Source organism: Chiloscyllium plagiosum, chromosome 18, assembly GCF_004010195.1.
Source record: "Chiloscyllium plagiosum isolate BGI_BamShark_2017 chromosome 18, ASM401019v2, whole genome shotgun sequence".
Classification (NCBI taxonomy): Eukaryota; Metazoa; Chordata; class Chondrichthyes; order Orectolobiformes; family Hemiscylliidae; genus Chiloscyllium; species Chiloscyllium plagiosum.
In genome coordinates, this window is record NC_057727.1 from 30,274,575 (window position 1) to 30,296,415 (window position 21,841).

The 21,841-nt window shown below is 39.8% G+C and overlaps 1 protein-coding gene across 1 annotated transcript in view; it reads left to right on the forward strand.

The window, feature by feature from the left end:
* cacna2d3a (calcium channel, voltage-dependent, alpha 2/delta subunit 3a) overlaps nucleotides 1-21,841 on the forward strand; it is a 645,952-nt gene that overhangs the window by 381,483 nt on the left and 242,628 nt on the right. The window contains exons 21-24 of the mRNA XM_043708636.1: nucleotides 9,156-9,201; nucleotides 14,736-14,833; nucleotides 14,926-15,019; nucleotides 20,046-20,141. Coding sequence (XP_043564571.1) covers nucleotides 9,156-9,201; nucleotides 14,736-14,833; nucleotides 14,926-15,019; nucleotides 20,046-20,141 — 334 coding nt within the window. The remainder of the gene's footprint in view (nucleotides 1-9,155; nucleotides 9,202-14,735; nucleotides 14,834-14,925; nucleotides 15,020-20,045; nucleotides 20,142-21,841) is intronic.

Below are 21,841 nucleotides of genomic sequence, written 5' to 3' on the forward strand. Positions count from 1 at the left end.
CCATCCTCTATACCTCCAATTTTGGTGTCATCTGCAAACTTACTAACCATTCTTCCTATGTTCACATCCAAATCAGTTATATAAATGCCAAAAAGCAGTGGACCCAGCACTGATCCTTGTGGCCCATCGCTGGTTGCAACCCTCCACCACCGTCGGCTACGGATGCATCTATCCATGATAGTATTGGTAAGAGTGACCATCGTACAGTTCTTGTGGAGATAACGTTCAGTCTTCACATTGAGAATATCCCCCATCACGTTGGGTGGCACTATCACTGTGCTAGATGGAGGGAGCAGACATCAAACAGATCTAGCAGCTGAAGTGGAGTATCCATGAGGCACTGTGTGCCATCAATTATTACAGAATGTACTCAAACACAGTTTGCAACCTCATGGCTTTGCATATCCCCCACTCAACCATTCCCACCAAGCCAGGGGATCAACCCTGGTTCAAGGGAAAGTGCAGGAGTGCATGCCTGAAGCAGCACCCGGCATACCTAAACATGAAGGGATAACCTGGTGCAGCTACCAAACTGACTGATTTATTCATTGAAGTGGAATTTGTTCCATGTATTTGTTACAAATACAATGAAAGGTGTTGTGTAATGTTGCCACTATCTGGCATCAACTTAAAAACACAGAAAATAAACTAAGAATAAAAAGGTAAAAAAAAAGAAATAAAGCTAAAAGATCAACATTGTAGTCCTTCTTGTTAAGTAGCTTAGCCTCAGGCCTGGACCTAGGCTCTTCCACCTTGATGCTGAATCCATCACCAGTATAAAGCTATCGACCAGCCTCGGGTTCTTTCATCGCGCCATTGTTTGGCACCATCTTACCTTCACCCAACATCATCACCACCATGAGACTGAACTGGGCTAATCTTGGCAATCAAGCTGAAACTACAAGGTCCCCAACCGGTTCTAAACCTGATGCTGGGCCCACCATCCTAAAGTAGCCACCGTCAATTGCCTCCCTCCACAAATGCAAACTGGCACTGATACCTTGCAGCTACTGAAGCCATCCAAGATTTCCACAAGAAAGGAAAAGGGAAAAAGGAAAGGATAAAGAACGGAAAAGCGGACAGAGCGGACGAGCCTGGACTCAGGAGTCCAATGGCGGCGCTGTTTACTCCACTGCCAGCTTGATGATGAAAACAGGATTACTTGCATGCCAAACAACATAAGTAGCAAGTGATAGAGCTAAGCGCCACAAGCAATGAATCATACCTAAGCTCTGCCGTTGTGTCACATCCATTCGTGAATGGAGGTAGACAGTTTAACAATTCCCTGGAGGGGGAGGCTCCACAAATATCCCGTCCTCAACAACAGTAGTGCAAAAGATAAGGCTGAAGGATTTGCAGCAGTCTTAAGCCAGAAGTGCTCAGTGGACAATCCATCTCAGCCTCCACTAGTAGTAACACAGTTTTGAGTCAATTCGATTCATTCCATGTAATATCAAGAAACAGTTGGATGCATTGGATACTACAAAGGCTATGAGCCCTGACAACATTCCAGCAATAATGCTGAAGAACTTGCTATTCCATTAGCCTCGCTGTTCCAGTGCAATTGCAACACTGGTATCTATCCGAGAATGTGGAAAATTACCTTGGTATGTCCTGTGAATGAAAAACAGAACTAAACCAACCCAGACAATAACCACCACATCAGTTCACTCTCAATCATCAGTAAAGTGATGAAAGGTGTCATAAACACTGTTATTAAGCAAAACCTGCTCAGCAATAGTCTGCTGAGCAATAGCTTGGGAGAACAGGAATCAGTGGTAATCAGGAGACAAATTCTCCGCCAATTGAAGTCATACCTGGTAGATGGAGGTAGATGGTTGTGGTTGTTGGAAGTCAGTCATCTCAGCTCCAGGAAATCTCTACAGGAGTTACTCAGGGGAGTGTACTGGACCAATCCATCTTCAGCTGTTTCATCAATAACCGACCCTCTGTCAAAAGTTCAGAAGTGAGGATGTTCGCTGATGATTGCACAATGTTCAGCACCATTCGTAATTCCTCAGATACTGAAGAAATCCATGTTCAAATGCAACAAAACCTGGACAATATCCAGGCTTAGGCTGACAAGTGGCAAGTAACATTCGCACCACACAAATGCCAAGCAATGGCATATCTAATAAGAAATAATCTATTCACCATCCCTTAATATTCAGTGGTGTTACCACCACTGGATCCACCAATATCAACATGCTAGATATTACCATTGGCCAGAAACTCAACTGGACTTGTCATATAATACATTGGCTACGAAAGTAGGTCAGAGGCTTGGAATACTGTGGCGAGTAACTTACCTCCTGACTCCCCAGAACCTGTTTATTATCTAAAGGTCACAAGTCAGGAGTGTAATGGAATACTCCCCAGTTACCTGGTACAGATCCACCAATACTCAATAAGCTTGACACCATCCAGGACAAAGCAGCCCACTTGATTGACACCACATCCACAAGCATCCAATCCCTCCACCACCAACACTCAATAGCAGCACTGTGTACTGTCTACAAGATGAACTGTAGAAATTCACCAAAGATCCTTAGACAACACCTTCCAAACCCACAACTACTTCCACCTAGGATAAGGACAGCAGATACAGGGAATCTGACTTGAAAATATATCTCTGCTCCTCATTGTTGCTGGGTTAAAAACCTGTAATTCCCTTCATAAGGGCATTATGTATCTACCTACAACACATGAACTACACTGGTTCAAGAAAGAAGCTCAAAACTACCTTCTCAACTGGGGGTGGGCAATAAACACCTGCCAGCCAGTGACACCTAAATCCTCTTTGCACATATCATATTCCCATAAACATAAGAGTCATAGAGATGTACAGCATGGAAACAGACCCTTCGGTCCAACTTGTCCATGCCGACCAGATATCCCAATCCAATCTAGTCCCACCTGCCAGCACCTGGCCCATATCCCTCCAAACCCTTCCTAATCATATACCCATCCAGATTCCTTTTAAATGTTGCAATTGTACCAGCTTCCACCACTTCCTCTGGCAACTCATTCCATACTCGTACCACCCTCTGCGTGAAAACGTTGCTCCTTAAATCTCTGTTATACCTTTCCCCTCTCACCCTAAGCCTATGTCCTCTAGTTCTGAACTCCCCCATCCCAGGGAAAAGACTTTGTCTATTTATCTTTTCCATGCCCTTCATGATTTTTTAAACCTCTGTAAGGTCACCCCTCAGCCTCTGACCCTCCGGGGAAAAACAGGAATGTGATAATGAATAGGTAATATGTTTTTGTGATGTTGACTGAGGGACAAATGTTGGGTCAAGAAAGAAGAGAAATCTTCCCTATTTTTCTTTGAAACAGTGTGAGAGGTTTTTTTCATGAACACCGAATGGGCCAAATGGGACCTTGATTTGGCATTTCCTCTGAAAGACAGCATTCATTCCATGAGTACTAAACTGGTACATCAGTTCTCAAATGGGACATGATCCTCGAACACTGTGATTTGACATGTATTTCTTTAGGGGGAACATGTGTTTCTTCATTAGAAATTTAATAGTTGTGTTAATTTTCTTTTGGTGATTATTTTTTTAAAAAGTGATATAATTATATTTGACTATTATAGAAAAATAATTTTTCCTGTCATGTATTCGCACTGCAAATGGATTCTTGCTAGACATTCAAACTCTGAAGTAATTTGATGACTTGTGTCATTTCTTAGTCAATTTTAATGCTTTAAGGAATGCTTCAAAATCCAGCAAAACCCATGCTGGCACCAAATTTAGCCTAGATAGGTCCAGAAAGAAAAAGAAAATGTGAATGTACATAAAAACATAAAAGGTTGGGGACAATTAAGGAAGAGGAACATAATTTGGGGGACAAAACTTGACATACTTTTCAAGAACCTTAAGACTCTAGTTGATCCTAATTGCATCTTTGAGGAAGGCTATAGGAATGAGGCTTCAAAAATAAACAGACAAAATTCAAAAGAAAAGGGACCTCTAAATACTGGCATAAGTTGCAGATAAGTCAAGGAACAACTCAACACCAACAACTTGATTAATAGTTAACAAACTCAAGGTAGTGCTGCCTGAGACCTGAGTTGAGCAGGATTGTCCTATGTAGCTGTTCACTACAAATCTTTTCATTAGTGTTGCAGTATTCTAGCAAGATGGCACAGCCAATGTTTTGTTGTAATCACTCCAGGTGTGATACCCCAAAGTATTACAGTTCCAAATGGCATACCCCAAATTGTGAAGTCCCAGTTGAAGAGGAATGAACTGGCTCCCCTGCTTTCACCAACACACTTGGTTGGTCACAACAAGGATAACTTAAGGAGGATCTATTCCCTTCTGGATAATTTTCTCCAATACCAGAAAAATATTGAGTTTAAAAGGAGCCAATTTAAGAAACATTCATGAGTTAAGAAAAAAAGTGAGTTTATCTGTTACTAACAGTGAGAAACAAAAAGGCAACACACACACACAGAATATGAATAATAGGTGAACTTAAAAATTGTTAAAAGGTAGTATATGGATCAGTCTCTGAGTTGTTCATGGAGAGTAGATAGTAAGGTTTTGCAGCTGTTACAGTTGGTATGACTGGTAGTATTGATGTTAGTAATTGATTAGCTAATTTTGAAGTTCTTGGCTTTACAGGTTCATTGAAAAGTTCTATTCTGATTCCTTTCTGCAGTGCCTGGCTGATAGCACTGGAAGTGAAAGAACTCTAAATTTAATCTAAAAAAAAACTCGTTTCTGTTCTTTACCTGCACTGCTGGGGGTTTAATGGTTCTTCTCAAAGCTATGTTAATCACAGCACACTAGTCTACACAGTAGGATATCAAAGCAATAAGACGTACAGATCAGGGTTGTTTTCAGTTTTAAGCCCTGCCACTGTACCTATTTGGAAGTATAAAATAAAAATATGTCTGCAGGAGATGGCTCACTGCTAAGGGAGGGTTCAATTGTTAGCCTTTCAAAATCTCTACTTATTTAGTCTTCCTGGCTCTGTACACATGTGATATTCCAGAATTCCTCCCTCAACAGCCACTAAATTTACATCCACGGTCATCTTGGCTGTGTCAATCCTCTTTTAATTCATAGACATGTGAATTAAAACTTCAACATGTCTATAGATGCTCCCAGCGTATGATCTGGGTCATGACCACATGACCACATCTGATTGTTACTATCTGTTTCGGTTGTAGAGCTTGGCCTCTGCTTCTTTCCTGACATAGATCCTTATGATACAACTCCACACAAGAACTGACAATTGAATATGCCATAAACTGTAGAAGGCATTGATATCACCTTGTCAGTTGGAGCTAAGAAAGTTACACTTGTCCTTGGTTAGCCTGACATTTCTTTCACATAAAACTTTCTGTAACGCAGGAAATTGCAAATAGCCATGTCACAGAATACGTTCAAATATCAGAACATTTGAAACTGGAGGTAATTTAGCCCCTCAATTTTTTACAGCATTCAATTAGATCATGGTTGAATTGTATCTGAACTCCATCTACCTTCCACAATTTCTTAAGTCTTAGTATTCTTGCCTCGAAAAAAATCTATCAAGTTCAGTTCTGAAATGTACCACTGACATAAACCATACAATCTTTTCAGGGATACGGGTCCAGATTTTGACAGTGTTTGTGAAGAATTGCTTTCTGATATCACCCTTCAATTGTCCACCTCTAATTTTAAGGCTATTCCCCTGTAGTGATTGTAACAAGGTCCAGGTAGATCTCATTGAGTATGATATCCCTGATTTGGGCTGTTCACCTGGGTTAATCAGGGATTCCTGGCTTACAGCTATAAACAGGATCTAATCCCTGCCCTCCCCTTCACTGTTTGATCATGCAGCATTGCCCTCTGAAAGGGCACTGCTTGTCACTGGCCACTCGGGTATTTCCTTTCTTCCTGGTGGTGGAATATAAATAAAGGTTTGCACACATGTTGTTTTTCATTGTGTCCAACACCTGCACGCATATGACATGGGTGCGGGGGAAAAATAAACACTACCGCTGTCACTATCCCTGAAAAGGTTGTATGGGCTATGTCAGTGGAACATTTCAGAATTGAAATTGATAGATTTTTTTCGAGGCAAGGATACTAAGATTTAAGAAATCATGGAAGGTAGATGGAGTTCAGATACAACTCAACCATGATCTAATTGAATGCTGTCAGGTGGTAGTGTAAGAAAATAAAAAAGGGGAAAATAAACAGGAGGCTCAGACATCCTGTTGATTCTGAGAGCTAAAATGTGAAAAGAGAAAAGAATAAAAAAGGAGTGTCAAAAAAAGGACAGGAGTATCAGACATCCCTGACACTCTGAGAGCTGGCTCCGAGGGAGCTGGATCAGCGTCAAGGACTCTCCACGTGTCATTAAAGGGTGACTTGGTGATGGGATACCAGTCTCTGTGGAGTTATAGAAGAAAAAAGGACAGAACTGTCAGACATTCTTGACACTCTGACGATGGCTCTGAGGGAGCTGGAACAGTGTCAAGGACTTTCTATGTAAAAAAGTATATTTTTTTTAAATTAACAGGAGTCTCAGAGATTCTCCTCACTCTAGGGACTGGTTCTGAGCTGGCTGATCAGAGTCCATGTACTGTGCATGTGTAAATAAGTGGTGACTTGGTGTTGGGATACTGGCCTCAGTGCAGTTATTTCAGCCCTTCTCTTGCATAATCCCCTGCCATGGAAATTATTTGTCCCTACCCACACTATGAAATTCTTTAACTGAGCCACACACCCATCCTGACATGGAATTGTATTGTCATATCCCTTGGGTGAAAACTAGAACTCCTTTTCACACAACTCAGATATTCTTACACTGCAAAGACTGCAGTAATTCAAGGGGCAGCTCTCCATCACCTTCCCAAGGTCAATTGGAGATGGATAATAAATGCTGGTCTAGTTAGTTTGCCCACATGCCAGAAAATAATAGATCTTTTTTCCAAAACTTGAAATAAATCGATGAAATTTACTTATGATAATGTATTTTCAAAGAATTCAAGGCTAATAATTACCTTGCCTCGTAATGATCCTTTTTAGTCCCATATTATTTTGATAAATTTGTGCTGCACACTCTCCAAAATCATTAAATGCAAAAAAGGCCTTCAGAGGTCCTTTTGGGGCAGTGATAGAAGCCCTACTCTGTGCCAGAAAATTCTTGTTCAAGCCTCACCTGCTCCAGAGGTGTTTCAAAATATTTCTTTTCAGGTTAATTCCAAATACTTTTTCTTAAATCCTTCTTGATGTATGATGCTCAGACTTACAGCACTCCAGAAGAGGTCTAATTAGAGCATTGGGCTACTGTAAAATAATTTCTACTCTTTTTACTTATTCCAGCCTTCTCAAATTAAAGTCCGATGTTTTATTAACTTTTAAATTTACCTTTTGTCTCTCGAACATTATTGCAAAGTTTAAGAGATTTTGCTAGTGCAGCGTTTTCTACAGAAGGGAAGATACCATCAGTATGAAATCTTCCAAACAGGGTAAATTTCATCAAACACAGTAAACACAGAGGTGTAGACATCAAAGGGGCTGCAATGAGCACTCCTCAGGCATGGGAAAGTGTGTTGATTCATTCCAAAGATCCTGTTCATTTTCCAAACAGCTCAGCTCAGAGGATTTCAGTTAGCAAACACAAATATGAGTAGAGGAGTTGGGAAGGAAAATAATAGATTAATTAACAACTGTTGCAAAGATTCATGAAAGCATAAGTATCAAATGAAATAAAGAAAGGAATTTTAAAAAGTGCCTCCAAATGACCTAAACAATGTAAAGGTTACTGCCTGAGTTGGATAGAAGCCACTGATACCCACCAGAATGGTAAATGCAGTCCAGTCCATCACGAAAACCAGCCTTCCTTCTACTGACTCCATCTACACTTCCCACTGCCTCAGGAAAGCATCCCACATAATCAAAGACCCCTCCCACCCCAGATGTACTCTTTTCCACCCTCTTCCATCAGGTAGAAGATACCAATGTTTAAGTACACGTACTAATGTGCACCAACCTTTGTAAGGTATGATTTGTCTGGTTAGCATGCAATACACTACTTCTCACTGTGTCTCAGTGCATATGACAATAATAAATCAAATCAATTATTAGACTCATGCTCAAACTAGGCAACAAACTGTTAGATTTTACTGGACGTTAATGCTTGGATTGCACCTAAACACAGGAGCAGAAAAGGCATGCTTATTTTAAATGGAGCCCATTGTACTTTGTGACATGACTTTCAGAAAACTAGTGTATTTCCAAAAAATAATTTCTCAATGTTGAAGCTAGAACTGAACTGTCAAATAACTGCTAATATTATTAATGTTAATAACTTAATTAATACCAAATACTTGATTCAAAAATTTGCAAATCAGTAAAATGTAAATTGGCTATCATTAGAATTTCTATAAACTGCTGTGTGACTTTTTTTATTCACAGCATGTGGGCATTGCTGGCTTGGTAAGCATTTATTGGCTGTTCTTAATTGCTCTTGGGAAGGTGATGATGAGCTAACACTTTGAATACAAATGAATGGCTTACTAGACTATTGTAAAGGACACTTACGGTTAACTGCGTTGTTCTTGTCTGGAGTCACATCTAGACTAGTCTGGGTGATGACATTGATGCACCAATAGATTTTTATGACAATCTGTGAGTTTTTCTTTTGAACTGGCCCCAGCTTTTTGTTCCAGATTATTGTTTAATTTTTCTGAAATTACATTCCCCAGCTGATGTAATTTGAACTCATGTTTCCAGATTAATAATGAGGATGCCTGAATTACTAGTCCCATATAATAACCACTATGCTACCGTAGCATACATAAAATATTAAATGCAAATGATTGTCAGTGATAACATGGCCTTGTAAACTATTCACTTGTATTCAAGAGATGGCTCATTATTGCATTCCCAAGGCCAAGTAGAAATGATTACCTGAAAGTTATGACACAAAACACAATAGACTCAAATTAATATCAAATATACCTTGTCTGTACCTGCTTTTAACTGCAATCCAAAAACGCTGTCCTGTAAAATCTTAGGTTGCTGCCTAATTTCAGCACTGCTTAAATTTATACTTTCATACATAGATAGATGACAATATTATATATGAATCTTTGTGAATGATAGTAGCCATTTATTTTAATTGCTGGCTTGTTCTTCATTAAGGTTTGCATGACCTGGATCATCCTGATTTAACACTGATGGAGGAATGGTAAGAGACCATGTGCCATTATTTTCTGCAATAGCATAATTTGCACATCTATGCTTAAATATTTTTGAATAGCACATTGTTGCAAGTTTGAGCTGTAGCCTTAGTTGAAGGATTGTAAAATTTAAAAATGCAATAACTGAGAGGAAGTGTAAATTTGTACAGGTGAGTTCAATGTCAAATCAAGTATGGAAAGAGAAATTTAATTAATACTGAAACAGGGGGTAGAATAGAAAACAAAATAAATATATTGTGAAAATTCTCCAACAATTAAGACCTGAATGAATGAGAGTCAATTGAGATGAATAATTTTCAGTGCCCATGAAGCTGACTGGCAGTAATTAAACTTAGCATATTGAAAGGATACCTCGACTTGAAATGTTAAGACATAAATCTCTGTGATTAGTTTAATTCAGATCAACCATGCATTGAAGCAACTTTACACCATTTCATGTGTTTCATTGATGAGGAAGACAGCAAGATGAAATTAATATTGAAAAGGCTCAACTTCTAAATATCAGGTTTAAGTTCACATTTCTCTGTCACTTAAAATTGCTGGATTTTTTTTGCATAAATAACGACTGCTGTCAATCTTGCTGCTCCTTTGAAAGCAAATTCTGGTTCTTTAGGTTCTGCTAACATTATCTGCAGAAAAAGACTGATACCTGTGGAGTAAATACTTACTTCCCAGATTTTATTCTCCTCCATACCCCAGGGAATTGCAATTAGCTTTTGTAAGCAAAATCAAAAACTGTGCGTCAACAATTCTGCTAAAGTGTAGTCCAAGCTGACTTTAAGCATAAATTAATTTGAAATAGCATCTTCAAGAATAACCATGATTGTCACTAACCTCATCTCATCTGAAGATCTCTCCCCCAACCCTTCCCAAAGCCTGCTACCTCCCCCACACTAAGAGAAAGTGAGGAGTGCAGATGCTGGAGATCAGAGTCGTGAGTGTGGTGCTGGAAAGACACAGCATGTTAGGAATATGAAGGGCTTATGCCCGAAACGTTGATTCTCCCGCTCCGTGGATGCTGCCTGACCTACTGTGTCCTTCCAGCACCACAGTCTGGACCCAACTCCCCCACACCCCTTAGCTTCCCACCTCAGTTGCTGAACTCTGTACAGCCAACTTCTACCTTTTTTTTCAAAATTCACAATGAGGACTGTCCTGGCAGACCCAATGTTTCAGCCTGTTCCTGCACCAAGGAACTTACTTCTACCTTGACTCAATCTTTTTCTCCCGTTGTTCAGTCTCTTCCCACTTAAATCCAAGATTCCTCTGACAGTTTACATCAGTTTCAAAATTTCCAATTTGTTGGCATCAGTGACCTCCTCTTCCCCATGGACCTGCAATACCTCCAGACATCCATCTTCCTTCAGGATGGTCTGACGACTCTCCGCTTCTTCCTTGAATGTCTCCATCCACCATCACCCTCCTCCACCTGGCTGAACTGGTTCACACTTTTACTTTTAATTCCTCCCACTTTCTTCAGGTCAAAGGCCATGGGCCCCGGTTATGCCTGTCTCTTTGTGGCATACATGGACATTCCTTGTTCCAACTCTCTCGGGTCCCTCCCACAACTTTTTCTCCAGCATATTGATGACATAATTGGTGCTGCTTCCCTTTCTCATCTGGAATTGGAAAAATTCATTAATTTTTTTTCCAATTTTCCATCTTTCTCTCACATTGACCTGGTCCACTTCTGACTCCTCTCTTCCTTTGACATCGCTGTTTCTATTTCTGGGGATAGGCTGGGCACTGATCTTCAGTACAAACCCTCCAATTCCCAGTTATCTCAACTACACATCCTCACACCCTGCTTCCATTCTCCCAGTTTCTTTCGCATCTGTTCTGATGATGCTGACTTCCACAGAGGAGACTCAGAAATACCCACATGTTTCCTTAGCTGAGGATTCCTTGCTAACGTGGTTGACAGAGCCTTGAGCCATGTTCAAACATTTTCCCACATTTCCGCCCTCGACCCTTCCCCTGCCTTCCACAGTAATAGGCTCCCCTTGGTCCTCATATAGGCTCATTCCTGAAGAAGGGCTTATGCCCGAAACGTTGATTCTCCTGTTCCTTGGATGCTGCGTGACCTGATGCGCTTTTCCAGCAACACATTTTCAGCTCTGATCTCCAGCATCTGCAGTCCTCACTTTCTCCTCATATAGAACCCCACCAAAGGATCATAAGCCACCATTTCTGCCACCTCCAGTAGGATGCCACTACCAGACACATATTCTCCTCCCTCCCTTGTCAGCATTCCACGGAACTCATAAACACCTTGATCCACTCTCCTCTCCCAATACCCCTTCACCCACCCCATGACAACTTCCCATGCATTCGCAGAATGTGTAACAGCTGCCGATATACCTCCTCCCTCCTCACTGTCCAAAGCTCCAGACACACCTTCCAAGTAAAGCAGCAAGTTACCTGCAGTTCATTCAATCTAGTCTACTGTATTTGCTTCGCACAGTGTGGTCTCAGTGTGGAAACGAAACCCAGACTGAGAGATCACTTTGCAAAACATCTCTGCTCCATCTGTAAAAGTGACCCAAAGCTTACAGTTGCCAGCCACTTTAACACGTGCAATGCCAACATTTCTGTCTCAGGCCTGCTGCAGTGGTCCATTGAGGCTCAATGCAAGCTGGAAGAACAACGCCTCACCTTCTGCCTCTGTACTTTACAGCCTTTAGGACTTTAACATTGCATTCAACAATTTTGGAGAGTGAGCACCTTCCTCCATGTTTGTTATCCACTCCCACTGTGAGAAGCAAATACAGTAGACTAGATTGAATGAACTGCAGGTAACTTGCTGCTTTACTAATCTAAGTAAAGCAGCAAGTTACCTGCAGTTCATTCACTCCCCCAAATCCTGTTCTGTACAGGTTGCTCCCAACATTTTCAACTATTCACATTTCCTATTTTCCCCCATTCAACATTTATCTGCCTCTCTCAGCTTATCATCAGCAATCTTTTTATCTGCTTCTCCCTTTCTCTTTCTCACTCTCAGGGTACTATCTCCAGCTATTCAATTCATTCCTTCCCCCAACCCCTGGCATCTGCATAGAAACCACCATTTCCCAACTGCTTTCAGTTCTGATGAAAGGTCACTGGACTCGAAACATTAACTCTTTTTCTCTGCACAGGTGATGCCAGACCTGCTGAGTTTCTCCAGCATTTTCTGTTTTTATTCAAGAACAATGACCACTTTTTATCATGGAGCCAAGCACTGAGAATGGTTCAGACAATCATTATATGCTCTTGACCTGTCCAACTAATAGACAAGTAAAATGTGGATTTTGTGGGGAGGTGGAGACTACTTTTCATTTCTGACAGATTTCAAAATATTGACAGTTCTCAAATCTGTAAAAGATCTCAAAGTGAACACTTCTGTTTAGACTAGGAAACATGAGTCAGATTTATATACAAAGTAAATTAGCAACACATCATCTGACAGGAAGATTCTATAACATGGGTCTAAATTCTAAGCAAGGAAGATAATACTGAGAACATATTCTTGGGCTTTGAGATATGCAACCTAACAGAATGTTAACTCTCTGCCTGTCACAGTTTTAAATGTATAGTGGTAACCTGCAGATTTCCAGTCAGGAAAATTAGTTATTTATCCATTATTCTGGAGTACAATAGCCAAGATTTTCTGGTCAAGAGCACCAACCATCTATTACACATAAGTCTGTTCAGAGATTTTTGATGGCCTAAGAACTGGGACTTGCAGTGATCTGAATTTCATTTCAGGTTAGTGCCCTCACCAGGGACCTGAGGCCTATGTAAACAGGGCAAACAACTGTTCAGCTCCTTAAGCCATCAACATGAAGAATCCTTACTGAGGCATGCAGCAAGTATCAATTGGATTAATTATTTCAATGCTAAATCATGTGCAGAAAGTAAACTAACGGAAGGAAGAAAAGATTGAATTAAGAGAAAGAAGAACATAAAATAAACCAAAAGAGAAGATAAAAAAAGATCTATTCCATGTTTTTCTAAGTTAAAAATCACACAACACCAGGTTATAGTCCAACAGGTTTAATTGGAAGCACAAGCTTTCGGAGCGTCACTCCTTCATCAGGTGATAGTGGAGGGCTCAATCCTAACACACAGAATTTATAGCAAAAATTTACAGTGTGATGTAACTGAAATTATACATTGAAAAATTGATTAAGTCTTTCAGCTGTTTGAATACCATGATAGTTTCACTTCTTTTATGTGTAAATCACAAAACCTTGTTTTTAAAAGTTGCATTCTCGGGTTAGCTGTTAACAATGGGTGATAGCTAGACAATATGTTGAAGGTGTTAGCCCTCTGTGTTCTCTGTCTATGCCATGATGTTTAGATTGATTTTAATCTAAAAAGTGAGATAACGGAGTTTTACATGAATTCATGCAGTTTTTGAGCTCAGAATTTTACATGAATGCATGCAGTTTTTGAGCAAAGTACAATGTAACCCTGCAAGTACAAATTCACCCCACAAAATATATGTGTGCATGTGGGTCTTTGTCTGTATGTGTGTCTGTCTGGGTTGGGGGTTGTAAGTGTGAGAAAGTGTATGTGTGTAGTGAGTGTAGAGTGTCTTAAGTCTGTGAGGGTGTGTGTGTGTGTGTGTGTATCGTGCAATGGTGGTCACCTGTAATGTGACATTAACCCACGGTCCCAGATGAGGCCCTCCCTCTGGGTACCGAACTTAGCTATCAGCCTCTGCTCAGCCACTTTTCGCTGCTGCCTGTCCCGAAGTCCGCCTTGGAGGATGGTCACCCGAAGGTCCAAGGTCGAATGTCCTGGACCACTGAAGTGTTCCGCAACTGGGAGGGAACACTCCTGTCTGTTGATTGTTGTGCGGTGCCCATTCATCTGTTGTCGTAGCCTTTACTCGGTTTCCCCAGTGTACCATGCCTCAGGGCATCCTTGCCTGCAACGTATAAGATAGACAACGTTGGCTGAGTCATATGATTACCTGCCATGTACAAGGTGGGAAGTGTCCCCATATGTAAGGGTGGTATCCATGTCCACACTCTGACACGTCTTGCAGCGCCTACCGTGACAGGGTTGTATGGAGTTGTCCTGAGAGCCGGGCAGCTTGCTGCGAACAATGATCTGTTTGAGGTTTGGCGGTTGTTTAAAAGCAAGTAGTGGAGGTGTGGGGAAGGTCTTGGTGAGGTGCTCGTCCTCATTGATAATGTGTTGCAGGTCACGAAGAACATGGCGTAGATAAAAGATATGATCTTTCTCTTGTGTTACAGCTAATGGTGATTCACTCACTTAGCACAAAGCAGTGGAAAAGAGGGTAGTGATCTATACTTGATCAACTGCCTGGTGTGCCATCAATTTGTCACTTTAAAACTAACCTGAACTAATTTGCAGAGCAATAAATCGCTGGGCGCAAAGCAAGGTGGAGAATTTAGACTAGAACACGGATAGGTTTTTTAAAAACTTGTATATAAGCATATTCTGATAAAGAATCCTTGTATAGATTTGATGCTAACTTGATGAAATGGATTTTTTTGTCTGATTTCAGGAATTATTGTAATATAGGCATACATCCTCAATATCGTAACCTCTTTCAGCTTGAAGCTGTCAAACTATTCCTCACGGGAAAAGAGCCGCATCTACAATGTAAGTCCAAATTTTCTGAGCATTAATATTTTATTCTGCAAGAGAACATAAATATGAAATATAAAAAGAATGCTTTAATTATATATCTATAGGTGACAAAGAATTAATCCAGGAAGTACTTTTTGACGCTGTAGTGACAGCACCTTTAGAAGCTTATTGGACCAGCTTAGCTCTGAACAGATCAGAGTAAGTATACAGCTTTTTTAACTTATTGAAAATAAGAATCGAAACAAAAACCTTTTAATTTGTATTGGTACTTTTCATTATCCTGTTAGTCATTTCAAATTTCTCCTAATTTTAACCTCACTTTCATTGCTTTTTATCCTTATTTAAGCTGTTGTTGCACTGCCATTAGTCTGTTAATCAAATACACTACTGTAACAAGTTTCAGAACAATAAAGTTCCCATACACAGACAGATGAGGTGATGTATGGTTGATATTGTTGTGAGAAATACATAGATGGGGTAATATTAAATATAGACAAATGGGATGCTGCCTACTTGCTGAAGAGCCAGGAGAGTTTATGTCCCTTCCTTTGAAGATGACCCACTGTATTAAGAGTCTCTCTTGCTGGGCAGCTGCAGGCATTCCACAAACTCAGAGACCAGGATTGAGATGCCAATCCTGAAAGCTGCTGGCCAACCAGAAGCCAGCAACAGTAAGGTCCTCGGCAGCACTAGCAGGAGTGATGGCTGTTGCTGGTAGTGTACCCACAAAGGCTGAGGACCACTAAGAGATACTGGCTACAGGTGAGGTATTGTGGGATGGGCATCATGGATTGGGAGTTGCAGGTACCGGGACAACAGCTAAGACAGGAGATGGAACTCAAACAGCTACCCCTCCTCTGATGCTGCATCCCTCTGATAAGGATAGAGCCCCTAAATAGGCTTATCACAGGGAAAGCCCCCAACCACTGTTGGTGGAATGTCTGTGATGATCAGATGAAGCTCTTAGATGGGGACCAAAGTGCAAGCCAAGCCATTTACACAACCATTCCTGATATCTTTCCGTTAGGTAGCAGAAGTTACAGTGGAGGTTAGATTACAAATGGAATGATGATGCAAGTCAAAAGGGGTGGGGGGGGGTGGGGGATAAAATGACTTGTAAAGAAACAAAAGATGTGCCATGGGGAGATGTAATTATAAAAAGATTACCAGCAGCTGTCATCCAAAAACAAAAACAATGATAGCAGAGATTACAATCTGAACTTGTTGAATTCAATGTTGAATCCAGATGACAGTGAAATGCAGAGTCCAAAGATGGCAAGTTATTTCTTGAGCTTACATTCTGCCTTCTTGGAACAGTATAGGAGATTGATTTTGAGAGGTCAGATTAGGAACAGAGCAAAGAATTAAAATTACAGGAAACTGGAAGCCATAGATCATAAGTGCAAACTGAGCAGAGGTGAACAGTAAAAGGGTCAGCTAATCTATATTTGATCTCTCCATTTTGAGGACCTCACATTGTGATCTGCAAAAATAAATGCAGTGACTTGAAAGTGGAAGTAATTTGCTGTTTCATCACCCAGTCACAACTGCATCTTCCAAGTGCCAAGATGTTCTTTTGCAGAACATTACAGAATTATACAAAAATGAAGCACTTTGGAATGATGAATGAAAAAGCAGATTACTTTTTAGGATGTGAAAGACTCATAAATTTTGGTATCTAGAGGATTTTTTGTGTTCCTGCTCAAGTCACAAAAAATTAAATGCAAGTACAACAAGCAGTTAGGAAAGCAAATGGTATTTTAGTCTTTATCACAAGAGGCTTGGTGTATAACAGTGGGGCACTCTTGCTGTAATTATATAAGACTTTAGTAAGACTACACCCAACTTACCATGTATAAGAAAGGACATACTTTCCCGAGACAGGATCCAATGAAGGTCCATGAAATTGATTCCTGGGATGAGGAGAAAGTTATGTTTATTCAAGGCACTTGTTACCAAATTGGTAATAGTGGAGGAGTTTTTTTAGTCATTTGTGGGATGTAGGTTTCACAGCTGGCCACCATTTATTGCCCATCCCTACTTCCCCTTGAGAGAGTCAGAAGTCACATGACACCAGCTAATGGTCCAATAGGTTTATTTGAAATCACCTGATGAAAGGGCATTGCTTCAAAAGCTTATGATTTCAAATAAACCAATTGGACCATAACCTGTTGTAGTGTGACTTCTGGCTTTGTCCACTCCAGTCCAACACCAGCACTTCCACATCATGGATCCCTTTGAGAAGGTGGTGCTGAGCTGTCTTCATGAACCACTGAAGTCCACCTTTTGTGGGTTGTCCCACATGCCTTAAGGGAAGGAAATCCAGGATTTTGACACAGCCACTGTGAAATCCAGCGATAATAATCCCTTTCATTATCAAAGGGATTGTGTTTAGATTCTCCCTTTCTGGAGATGGTTATTGCCTGGCATAAAAAATGACTTGTGGCATGAATATGACTTGCCACTTATTATCCCAAGTGTAAATGTTTTCCAGGTCTTTCTGCATTTTCTGTTTCAGTATCTGAGGCATTGAGAATGCTGCAGAACATTGTGCAATCATCAGCGAATATTCCCACTTCTAACCTTAAGATGGAAGGAAGGTCTTTAGTGAGGTGAATGAAAATATTTGGTTCAAAGACTACATGAGAAACTCTTGGGATGAAAATGGTTGACCTCCAACAATTTTCCTTTGATTGAGTCAAATGAATCTATGTTTTCTGGAGTTCAGAAGGATAAGAATACATCTCATTGATTGATAGAAAATTGTTTGAGAACTTCACAGGATTGAGGCTGCAAGGTTATTTCCCTGACCTGAGTAATCTAACAGCAAAAGATGTAATGATCTGGATTTTGACTTCTGAGATAAATTTAAGTTTACCAGTACTGGACACAGATCAGTGTGGTCACAGCAGCTGCCAAGGTGGCCTACTTAAAAACTCTGGCTGAATTCTCTAGGACTTCAGCATATTTGCTTTTTGAACATTAGCCCTGTAGCCCTCAGTGCTCCCACCCATTTCCCTTGCCCATACACGACAATTCATGCTAACTCATCTTACGCATCTACAACCCACCCCCACTTGGCCTGAAACCCTTATTGCTGTTTCCCCCTCTCCCTCTCCCATTACACCACCCCTACATGTGACCTATTAACCTTCACCCTCAATGCTCTTACCCTCCTCCATGGTTCCTCGGATCAACTTAGTGCCAATTCATCTTCCCACCATGACCCTTTGCCCTACACTCAGTGCCAATTTACATAATATCCACCATAGGCAGGCCAGGCCTCAGGAGTCATGCTGAGATGAAATGAAATAAAGTTCAAAACTTGTATTCATGAAATCCCATTTAATATATTCACTCAATATTTACTTCTTGTTAAAACAATCAATGCATTCAAACGTCCATATTAAAGGTAACTAATCCCTTAATAACTCTTTGAACTGAAAGTGAGGACTGCAGATGCTGGAGATCAGAGCTGAAAATGTGTTGCTAGAAAAGCGCAGCAGGTCAGGCAGCATCCAAGGAACAGGAGAATCAACGTTTCGGGCATAAGCCCTTCTTTGTAACTCTTTGAACTATCAATCAAACTGAATGTACTACCTCCCACTGTTATAGTTTTAGATTTTGAAAAGGACCAAAGCATTAGTAATGCTATAATAACACTTAGAGTTATGCCAATAAATGTCTTCGGAAGCTGCAAGAACAGTTTTTTTTGTTCAGACGCAGATGGTCAATGTGTTTCAATTTTTAGAGGACTGTCCATTGAAACAACATCATAGTTTCATAGCTTTACGGACTTTGTCCACCCTTCAAAAGTATTAAAAACCTTTCCAAGGATTCATAACTTAGGTTGGGATCAGTCTGTTGCTCCAGAAAAACTGGGAGCAGCTTGAAGGCACCACAGAGTTCATGTGGCCTTGTTGTGTTTGGGTTTCCCACTTCTGGGAGTTAGATTATCCCCCATGCCAATTTCTCAACCCGTAAACCTGTAAAAGTTTGGTTCTGTTATAAATGGATCTTAGTGCTAATCATTGTTTTGGAAACACAATTGATTCTTCAACCATCTAGGCCAGTGTCAAGATAAGGTATTAGTTATTTAGAACAAAGTGTGTAAAATCATCATAAAATCTTTACTGCAGAGTGCAGGAGAATCTGGATTATTAAGTATATTCAAGGCTGAGATATATTTTTAATCAGTATCAAAGGGAATCAAGGGTTAATGGGAACAGGTAGGAAAGTTGAGTTGAGGATTCAGACCAGCCATGATCTCATTGAATGGTAGAGCAGACTCAGTGAGCCAAATGGCATATTTCAATTTCTACATCTTCTGGTTAATGACAGGTATTAAACCAACCAGCCTATAGCTTCCTGTTTTCTGTCTCCCTGCTTTCTTGAACAGAGGTGTTACATTTTCATTCCAATGGAACCTTTCTAGAATCTAGGGAAATTTGGAAGATTACAGCCAATTTCTTTAAGAACCTTTTCTGTTGATGAGAGGTCTCCTGGACCTGATAAATCATCAGAGCTGCTAGTTTTGTATTTTTTTCTCACTAGTTGTCATAACTATTCTATGTTTCTCTATTAAATTTCTACATCCAGGGCTTTGTGAATCTTTGGAACTCTCTAGCCTGGATGAATTGTGAATGCTCAGTCATAGCGAATGTGGACTTCCCAAGGATGCTTACATCCCATGAAAAAATAAAAAAAGTTCATACCTGAGATCAATAGATTCTTGGCACAAAGGAGAATGGAGATAGGACATAAAAGTTGAGGCACAATGTTATTGAATGACAGAACTGGCTATCCCATTCTATCCCTATTTTTGTTCAGTGTTTACTTATACTCAATCTTGGCTGTAAAATCACATTAAAACAAATATCATCTTAATGCAGCACCACATTGTAAGATATTGAGACATTTTAATAAATATTTATTAATATATTTCACAAATAAAACTATTAGTATTTTTATATCAAAATCAAATAGTACAAATACAGTTTTTCATTTTCATCATTTTTCTCCATTTTGTCTATTTCATGCTTCATTTGATTTCTTTCAGCTTTCTTTCTATGGTATTATCTTGCAACATATTTATTGAATAGAGAGGGATGGGATAGCAATAGGAGTTCTTCATACTTGCAGTTGTGATATGGATCTTACTTTAGTGTGGATTGATTGTTGTTGTGTTTTAACCGTACTTAATGTTTGGGACATCTTCTTCCAGAAATGCTGACAAAGGTGTTGAAGTTTCTTTTCTGGGAACACGCACAGGCCTAAGCCGTGTCAATCTGTTTGTTGGACAAGAACAACGTACTAATCAGTAAGCTTCATCGTCAATTAATGACATCTTACTTAACAGAGTAGATATTTTGTCTTATTCTGTTACAGTTCATAAATAACTATAAATATTCAAATGCTTCAGTAAGTAAAATTACATAATGATTACATTTCAATAAATCCATGTCATAAGTTTTTATGTTAGTGGAAGGTTTGTAAAGCATTATAATGTCTTATAGTACTTCTCTGTAAAATTTTGCAATCAGTGGAAGAAGGTATTTGTTACAAAGCTGAACATTGGAACTATGGAAATCTTGCATATGGATTCTCACTTCATTGGTTTTTTTTAATTGCAATTACTGAATATAATTTCACAAGTTTACATGGCTTCCTTCCGAACATTGGGAAATAACTCCATAGAGGCCGATATCCTGTCACCAAGTCACCCTTTATTTATGCATGCACAGTACATAGGCTCAGACCAGCTAGCTCAGAGCCAGTTCCCTAGATGAGTGACAATCTCTGAGATTCCTGTTTATCTCTGTCAGGCAGGATTCCCTGATTGGCTCAGGTTAACAACCCCAATCAGGGATCTCATACTCAAATGAGATCCATATGGCCCTTGTTCTAATCGCTACACATTGTTCTTTAAATTCTGTCCCATATATGTCAACCTTTATTCTGTAGTTAAATGATTGTATCCTTAGTAATGTGAGGTTTTTAAAATACCATTAATTATTACAGGTTTAGCTTATTAAATATATCATGAATATGTTGATAATGGCCAGAATTTGTGGGAATGGAGCCATCTTACCTTTCAGCTCCAATTATGTTTAACAATGGCACACCTGAACAACATCTTGGACGTTGGTGGATGATGAGTAACAATTTGTTTCTTTAACCAAGTGATTTGAAGACAAAGTATTAAATAGAGGAATATCAGAGAAGGATATAGGAGCAATTCAGGTCAAATTAGGTCCAGAAAGAGAAACAAGGACTGGGAAAGAAAGATTAAACTGAGAGCAACTTAGAAACAAGGGGAACAGGAAAAGTAAGAAATCTATAAAAGCACATAATATTTAAATATTTAAGAGCAATTTACTACTTGAAGGAAATACTCCACAGTTTCAATTATTCCTTTAGTGGACTGGAGAAACTGACTGACATCACAGAAACATAAATTTCTTCACTAAAACTGCTGGGAGATTTACACATGTATCATGATGTGCAAATTATACTCTGTTAAGTTTGCAGCAAGTTCCCTGTATTTTCAATATTCACTCAAAGAAGACACTAGTGGTGTTGTATTATGGCCTGCAGATGTAAATTCCCCCCTTTATCATGTAACTGGTACAAAAGATCATAGACTTTTAAGTTCAAATTGCATTCAATGCAGTTTGAATATGTGCAGTTTTACATAGGTTTTAAAAGCATTGCACTATAAACAGGCTATACCCACAAAATTGCCCACACCACCAGGGTAAATTAATTATCACTGAGATTTTCCACTACTGGCATTAGTTTGCAGGCCTTTGAAGAGGCTCCAGAAATTAAGCTGGAACTTTCAAGTGCCACAAGACATGAATAGGTAATTGGAAAATTTTTTGATTTTGATTTACTATGGAGCAGGAGTTGGTTTAGCTCAGTTGGCTGGATGGCTCGTTTGAGGTACAGAGTAACGCATGGGTTTAATTCCTGCACTGACTGAGGTTACTATGAAGATTCTCCTTCTCAACCTCTCCC